We start from the raw sequence: 9,126 nt of genomic DNA on the forward strand, positions 1-9,126 counted from the left end.
CTGGTGCACTAGGAGTAAGAGGGGAATCTTCCTTTTAGCATCAGGCACAGAAAGGCAACTGTGACGGTGTCTGCTGTCCCCTTGTAGTTAATATTATTATAAGCCTGATTTTGTTTGAAATAAATTTACTGACCGAAACAAATACTGTAGGATTCTTTTGTTGTTGATTGCAATTTTTAACAAAGGTTGAATTTTTCATTGAAATTTACGTAAAACTCTTCTTTCCTGATAGTATCTGATTCTGCCTTTATAAACATGCCTCCCTTTCCAACATATTTCAGATACATTCACATGCATAATAAGTCACCTAAGCTGAGCAAAGCATTCACAGTCTTGCCTGTTTTTCTCTTGAAATGCATCAGGCAGTAAACAGATTAAGTAGTATTCAGTTGTGATAATACTAGTCAAGAGTTCCACTGTTTCAATACATGATGATTCCCCTGTGGGTACCAGCAAGCTTGATTTCAAATGAGTTTTTCTTTTTTCCCCCAAATACAAATAAATCAATTCCTCCCTCATTTTCTCATGTTTTAAAATTGTCTCTGGTTGATGAAAACACTCAAACTATCACATTATTCTAGAATCATCATAGAATCAATGAATACCTCAAGGATCATTTGATCCAAACTTTCTTGGCAAAAAGTGTGATACTGTTCTCTAGGGAAATGTTTTAAGCTGCTTTTTATGGCAGAATTTAACTTATTCTTTAGTACCTGTATCACTCTGGAATTAAAAAAAAAAAAAATCACTTTACCAAATAACTTATAATTATATAACCCTATTTAATGTTTATCTGTAAACCTCTACCTCTTACAAAAAGCTTTTAATTTAATGAAAATCTGCTGCTTATTTTTTTCTTCAGTAGAAAAACAGTACTTTAGAAAGTACATTTATATATTCCACGTCTCTACATCTAGCCTTTAATTTGCATTAAGTGATCACATGGCAAATATAGTAATTCTGCTCTCTGTAAGAGAAATTGAGGTTAGTAGCACTTATGTGAAATAATCAGGATTTGCTGCTTAAAAATTCTAGGAATGCAAAGATTACCCCTATATAATAGCTAAAATAATTTTACTACATAAACTTGTATCAGTTCCCATAAATAAGAATTGAGCCTAAAGAGATTAAATTGCCAAACTGGAGTCTTGAATTTTGTGCCATAAATTTTGAGATTTTAATGGAAAAGTAAACGAGAGTTAGAAGTAGCCCAATACTGGAATGCTAAGGCAATCAGGAGCTATTTAAATTTTTACAGAAATTTCTCTATACAGTCTCTTGCAAATTCTCTGAAACCAGCTCTTTACCAAATATATGGAAACCATAGAGCAACTGGAAATTTCCCTCTTCAGAAACAGCCAGTGGAGAGCTGTGAGTGAGTGGCCGGGAATGAGAAGTTTGATGACACTGATAAACACTGTTTTTTCTTTTTTTGACAGTACAGATCTTCTTTCTATCTCACTTCTGCTTCTTTATTGTCTCTTTCTTCCTACTTAAAATACTGTTTCAGTTGTGAGACAGCAAAATGCCAGTTCCAGTTGGAGATTAGCCATAATCTCAGCATCGGTTCTCTCATCCACTGTGCGTCACTGAGAACTGCTCTTCAGAGAGCATGCCTGATGCTAAGCCTTTATCCACACATGTAACAAAAACATAACAAGCTAGCCTGTGTATTACAAACTATGAGGTTATCCTGTGATAGAAAATGGAGAAAGACAAACCAGTGGCATGGTCAGCTCAACTGCAGTTAGTCAAGTTGATATCCCAGATGAAAAACTGTTGACGCAACCACAGTCACTTGTGCATATGGGAAAAGACAAAAGAAGTGGAAAGACTTGTGAAGGAGTGGATAATCCTTCAGGATTCACACCTTTGTTTCATTGCTCTGTCCTTTTTGTCAATACATTAGGTAATAACTTCTGGGGGAGTGACCTACCATGACCAGCCTTGGCATAAAGAATGCTTTGTGTGTGCTGGGTGTAAAACCCAGCTGTCTGGACAAAGGTTTATTTCCAAAGATGAGTATCCATACTGTGTAGACTGTTTCAGCAAATTGTATGCTAAGAAGTGTTCTGCCTGCAAGAAACCTATTACAGGTGAGTCTCATCTTCTAGAAGGGACGAGACACTGATGAACCATCAATCTTTCCTCAAATGAGCTCTTTACTTCAGAAAACAGCATTAAAAATAGTCCCATTATAATGAAAGACCAAGGGAGTTAACTACTAGAGAGACCTCTCCATCACATGTAACACGTCTTGCTAGGACATACTGATCACGTGTGTTCCCTGACTGCTGAATTGTTTCATGTGCTGAAAGGAGTCCTTCCATTGTTGGCTTTAGTGCTTTCTGCACTAAAATTCACCCCTAAAAAAATATGAAAGGGTACTTTTTGGCTTTTCCCAGGACAGTACACACAAGTCCCTCATGCCTGTAATTTAGAATCATTTAGGTTGGAAAAGACCTTTAAGATCTTCAAGCCCAACCTAACACTGACATGTCCACCACTAAACCATGCACCGTGAGTTTCATTAAGAACCATAGAAAAGCAGAAAGCAGATCTGCTTGCTAAATGATACAGGCTTTCAGGTTAAAGTCTAAAGAGCAAATTGCAATAGTAGGAACATGAAAGAAATTTCTTCAGCTTTGTTTTTAAATGCAAATATGATCAAATTGAACATGAATTAACTGCCTACTGGTAAGGCACACCTGCCAAATTAGAAAGCTTGCCAAATGCAACAAAGCTCTATTGCACACATCTTTGTGTACTTTGATGGTTTATAATTAGACGTATAGGTCATAGTTTATGATAGCTGAAGTTTTCTGAGAGCATTTGCTAGTGTTCTGCATTGTAATTCTATTGTGTGTGGACGCAACTGTTGCAGAGTACTGCCTGATTGTTACAGGTGCATGCTGCTTATATAAGTGGACAGAGATAATGATGAATACCCAATAAATGGGCATGATTTAAAAAAAAAATCAAAAAAACCTAAAAAACCCCCACAACCAAAAACCACCAAACAAACAAACAAAAAACCAACCAAAATCGAACAAAAAAACCCACCAATGTTTTATTTCAGATACTCATGCTACGAACTCCATGATCTGGTAATTTCCCAAATATTCAATCCTGTAGAAACTGTAACTATATATGTGGAAATAATTAAATTTCACTCACTGAAGTATAGAAACTATATGTATCTGCACACTGCAAATAATTTTCATGAGTTTGTTGGGAAGATCAGCAAACCTGAATGGACATATTGATAAACCCACTCTGTTCAGAGATGATAATGGGATATGACAAGCAACTTGTAGCATTGCTTCAAATATTTCTCAGTGTATTTAATTTAAAAGTTGTGTTTTTTTCAATTCAGCTAACAAAGGATATTTCTGACTATTGTTTTTTGTTCATTAGTTTGCTATATGAATGACAACCTGATCACACATCAGAAAACAGTATCTGTTGCATTTCTGAACCATGTCCAGAAATACTGGATTCACATCTTCTTTCTCATAATCTCTTTTAGCTCTCGGAGGTGCCAAATTTATCTCGTTTGAAGACCGCCAGTGGCATGGGGAATGCTTTAACTGTGCGAAATGCTCTGTCTCATTGGTGGGCCAAGGATTCCTGACTCAGCAGGATGATGTCCTTTGTCATGAATGTGGTTCTGCTTCATAGTTCTGTGGAGAGCTGTACAGCTGCATTATTCTCGCTCTGTAACGATCTACTTCATTACTCTGCAGTAAGAAAATCATCTAAAAGGTATAACAGGCATTTAGTCATTCAAGTAACTTTCCAACAGCAGTTTAATTCTATCATAGTTCTCAACTGCTTGTAAAAAAAATTGAAACAGCCCTTTACTAGTTAAGAAAGTAATGCAGAAAAGATTCGTATATATTTTAAATCTAACTACACTATGTTTCTCCTTGTAACACACTGCACTCTGCTGTTAGAAGCTTAAAAATTTACATTTCATCTCCCATGTAACAAGGAGGATTGTGAAAAGTCTCTGTGGCATATAACTAATGATGAGGCATTAGCAGTGCTTCACAGACCTTAGTGTGGAAAGCTGGGCATGTACATAATATTGATGAGAACAACTTATAAATATCAACTCCCTCCATACTTTGGGGGAAAAAAAAAAAAACCTGCTGAAAAAGCAGGCAGAAGGTAGGAGGAGAAGGTACTTTTACATGAAGGACCACCGAGTCAGAGAGGTCCATTCCAGGGCCAAATAAAGGGGGAAAAAATGTCATTATCTTCTCCTTACTGAGATTGCTCCTCAGAAACATAGTCTTTAGTCATCCAAAAAACTGTGTGACAGGTCCTTCCCCAAAATTGGTTAATTGTACTTAATTTTTCAGGCATAACTGCTTTAGAACATAAATAAACCTATATTTTGAGCTACTGTAAGAGGTGAGGATTGCCCAAGACTGGATAGTGCTGATGTACACTTTCCCATAGCTAATATGCCTTAAGGGTCTGTGTCCATTGTCTTCACTAGACCTTCAAATACATGCATAAAACATATATTTTTATTAGTAGGCACAAGAGCCAACTCAAACTTGTCCCTTTAACCTTGTACTTTTCCTCCCTTCAGAAACCATTTGCCAGCAATCAAAACACTGTTAATGGCCTTACCATTTGCACCCTGCTAGGCCTTTGATTCACAGTCTATCCTTTCTCTTGTAAATGCCTGCTTGTCTATAGCAAGCTATGAGCTATTCAGAACCAATATCTGATTCATTTTGCCATGTGCCACATGCATTTTCTAATATGTCAAGAACTGGCAATGTCATTGCAAGCTAGGCTGTCCTCGCTTGTAGTACAAGGTACTAGTTTCTAGGTAGCTGGCTTTGAGAAGGTTATGTCTGCTTGCTGAGCTTCAGCACTCAAGTGTTTGTTATTAAAGGCCATCTAGAGCTGAGTTACAAGCATTTCTCTTCTTCCTTCTTCCATACTGTATGTTAGAGTGGCCTGATTCGTGTTACAGTGTCTGTACTGGGCTGTTGTGAACAATGCAGTGGTATTAAGGATGGCAGATTCCGCACTGCTCGGCACTGTTTCAGTCCTCATCTCGCACGTCTTTTGAGTTGTACACTCTCCTTTAGACTCTGACCTTCAGTGCATAGTTATTTGGCTGACTTGAGTGGGCTTTATTCATACTGAAGCCAGCCATTACTTTAGGTAGAGAAGTGAAAAAAAGAGAAAAGAAAAATAAAAGAATGTGTGTGCATAGCTAAGCCAGAGCTGAACTGCAGTGGCATGAAATCAATATGGATAATGACTGACCAACAAGTACATAGCAGTCTGTTGTCCAGTCAATAAAATATTGATCTTTGCTTTACATGGTGTTTTGTTTTTCAGTTTCTTCTTTCATGGCAGGTTTTATTGCAGTCTGGAGTTTTATTAGTTTATGCCTTTTCATTTTATATCTCAGCTGCCTCCTTTTCTATTTTCACATTTCACATGGCTGATACAGGTTCTTGGTAAGACTTGGATTCCCATAAATAGAAATATGTTTCATTGCCTTAAATATGTATATATCTCTACACACACACACATATAGTGTTCACAGTTATGTATGATGTTTTAAATATGTGCACCGAGTTATCAGAAATTGGTCCATTAGTAAATGTTAATTGTCTAAAATTTTTAAATGAAAATGATGAATCACCAGATGCAGGTTTGTCTGTGGGGTGTACCTTTTGTTTGTTTTGTGTGAAATAACACCAACAAATTGCAAGAATGTGGTTTGGGCCCTTTATTCAGTCTTGTCTGAACAATCTTCCAGCTTAATTACAAACTGACGTAAGAATTACCAGGCAGAGTCCTAAGACATGAGAGAGTCATGGGTCAGACACACTGATCATGATAATCCCAATCTTCAAGCCTTAACATTTAGGAAAATGAAATTCTTCTCTGACTCATCAACTAATTATATTTTTAGAAATACCAACTGAATTATTTATTTCTCCTGCAGTAAATACACTACAGTTAAATCTGAAACTGAACATTTTCACTTCAGACTAATAATAAGAAATAAATGTGACTGCTATAAATAGTTTGAATAAAAGTTAAGCTAGATATCAGATTGATATTTCCTAGTCTCAACCACCAGCTACCGATGTATAAACATAAATACAGTAATACTCTGCACAACGTGGGTCAGCTACGCTCATGTAGATGAAAGCCAGCTTGAACAGGTGCAGAGGAGAGCTGCAAGGAGGAACAGTGTGTCTCTGTGGCGGACTGTGGATCGTGGAGGGGATTAGACAGCTGCCATAAACCAAGAGACTACATTTGGTTCAAGAACAAAGGCAAGTAAACTCCTCAGGACTGGAAACAGGAAATTAGAAGGAAATTAGAAGGAAATTAGAAGGCGGCAGCTGCTGCTGAGCTGTGATGCTGCAGGAAAACCTCTTTCCAGAACCGAGAGGGGAACAGCTATGTGGTCAGTTTTAAAGTGACGCTTGATCGGTGTGTTAAATGGTGTATATAACGATTGCCTGAGATAGCAAAGCACTGGGCAAAATGAACCAGATGGTCAGCTTCAAGTCTTTTTCCTAACATTTGATTTACTGCAGGGTGATCAGGGTACAGACTCCAGTGCAATTCAATTTTCTTTAATAAACTTCAGAGAATGGAAGTTCGAGAGATTTATTTTTAAGTCAGTCTTTCTTAACGTCATGTGCTTTTCTTTAACGTTGTACTGTTTTATGTTAAAATACATCTAGTTTTTCCCTGTGTATTAGCTGCCCAGCTCTAAGCTAATCACATTGCTTTCGTTATGGTCAAGCTCAATTATCCTAAGGTGCAGTGATGTCTCTAATGCCCTGATCACATCTCCACTGTGCTCATAGTTATCCCAGGGGACTGGGAGGGATGCTGCCATTTGGGACTAATTTCTGAAGACGGAAGTATGTGCCCTACTACCTACCTCAGTGCTTAAGGCTAACATTTAAGTTCTTCAACCACTGCCTAACCATCAGAGAACTCCTGGAGGTGACGTGCGTAAAATACAAAGACAAGCCCTGAACTATTAATACCAAGTGACCCTTCTCTACCCGTATTTCACATTTTTCACTCTAAGACAATATAGTGAGAGTGAGATATCAGCCTTTTCCTGGACTACTACTTTTAAAATCCAAATTTTAAAATGTTTTCAGTAGGTGATGTAGCAGGCAACACACAGCAGCTATAACTCAGAAATCCAGGATCACTTCCCAGCGTTTCACAGATGGAGGCACATGTTCCAGACTAATGACTTAGGTCTAGGACAAAACCCAGACATCCTCCATTCTGACTCCTTGTTTTCTGGATTTCTGGAAAGAAAATCTGCGAGCCTAGGCTGGGAAGAGCTAGGGCCTAGTCTGGCCATATCAGTGAAGCGGGTGTCACATCACAGGGTAGTTTTTCTGCACTATCTCAGCACATGCAAGTTCAACTGGTTCTTGTAATCTACTGGTGGATATCATCCCAGGCTTTCCTCATGGTAAGAGTGGCTCAGGACAACCACAGGGGCATTAGGAAGGGAGTGGTAAGGTTTTGCAAGACCTTCTGGACCTGTAGTTTCAAACACTTCACAGGACCCCTCACGGGAGGGGAGGTACCTGTTTATACCCCACCAAGTTGACCAGCAATTTCAGCAACGGGTCAAAGTTTTTATGAATCTCACTTCATTTAATAGAATGGATGTAGAGCAGTGTATTGGATTTTAGGAAGACAAGTAAAAACACAGTGATATTTATACAATGACAGATATCTATAGCTGAAGGAAGTAATGTTAAATTACTGCGTAAGTGGAAGCTAAGAGATCATTTCTGTAAATAAAAAAGTTGGATGGGATTCAAGCCTATAGCCAGAACAAACTTGTTTACTAATCAAGGAGGAATGCTGCAATAAATCCTCTACATTCTTCTTAACAATATCTCAAAGAAAATGTGTACGTCTGTGTGTGTGCATGCTTGTTCACCCTCAAATTGCCAGAACTTGAACGGACTGAGTCACAGGAAACCTGGCAACTTAAACCAAAGTACAAAACACCTAGGATGGTTACAGACTGCTATTTCCAAATCAAAGTTTCAGTTCATCATATTCAGAAGTACCAGGTACAAGTACTTTGATACGAAAAAAGGGCAATAAAACCTTTGGAGGACAGATATGGCTGCAGTTTTCCTATCATAGAGATGTTATCCAATTAGCAATACACAGCTACGGTGGAGGGTATCTAGAGATATCAGATTTGGCCTGAATCAGAAAGCTTTTCTTAGCTTGCTAGAGAGAACATTTCCATAGACTTTCATCCTGCGTTTTTCACCCAAGTCCTTCCTGGGGCTCCTTGAAGATGAGGCCAGACAGGAACATCTCTATAGTGCAATCACACAGACGTGCACAATGGTTAGCAAATACAGCATGTGAGAACCTGCATTTGCTCAGTGAAAATTAATTACATGTTAGAAAAACAACCATTGTACTGCATTACATCGAAACTAATAAACCCTATATCTGTCTTGGATATAACCCAATATCTTTTTTTATCAGCTTGTGCCTCTGCTGTATGTCTTTTACCGTCCTCTCCAGTAACATATTCAGTAGAGTAGATGCTCACCTGATTCACTGCAGATTTTTTTTAGCACTAACTATAGTAATAAGTTACTACATACAAGAGACTGCACTACAACCACATCTTTGAAAAAAAAGGGAGCCATGAGTCCCTTTCATGCATAGGCTGTGTGAGGCTTTGAGAACCAATCGCATTAAAACACCAAGGAAACTCAGCTCCTGCCTGTAGCCTGGGCACAGATATGAAGGTGACCACCAAAATACTGGCAAGATCACTTACAGAGCAAGCAAAGCAGCACAGCCTCAGATGTTTAAGAACTGAGTAAAGCAGAAAACTACATAGCAAATTCAAGAAACAACTGAGAAAGTTTTTGGGGGTTCAGATGTTTCACTCCAGTGTCTCAGCTCCCTCTCAAGTCACTTGCTAGCTCTCTCCCAACATCTCATGTCCTGATCGTCCTCAGGTACATTCCCGTAATTTCCACGTGTGACAAGGAGAGCAGCTTGCTGGGAAAGGACCTCGGTCTGGCACAACTGCCCAGCCTCAGGAATCTCCTG

General features: G+C 38.5%; 1 protein-coding gene across 11 annotated transcripts in view; it reads left to right on the forward strand.

The window, feature by feature from the left end:
* The window catches only part of FHL5 (four and a half LIM domains 5), a 29,388-nt gene extending 23,293 nt beyond the window's left edge, over nucleotides 1-6,095 (forward strand). For all 11 annotated transcript variants that reach the window (XM_075747752.1, XM_075747748.1, XM_075747749.1 and 8 more), the window contains 2 exons: nucleotides 1,910-2,096; nucleotides 3,530-6,095. In XM_075747752.1, the coding sequence (XP_075603867.1) occupies nucleotides 1,910-2,096; nucleotides 3,530-3,681 (339 nt within the window). In that variant the 3' untranslated portion in view covers nucleotides 3,682-6,095. The remainder of the gene's footprint in view (nucleotides 1-1,909; nucleotides 2,097-3,529) is intronic.
* The last annotated feature ends 3,031 nt before the right edge of the window (nucleotides 6,096-9,126 follow it).

The sequence above is a fragment of the Balearica regulorum genome, chromosome 3, assembly GCF_011004875.1.
Source record: "Balearica regulorum gibbericeps isolate bBalReg1 chromosome 3, bBalReg1.pri, whole genome shotgun sequence".
Lineage (NCBI taxonomy): Eukaryota > Metazoa > Chordata > Aves > Gruiformes > Gruidae > Balearica > Balearica regulorum.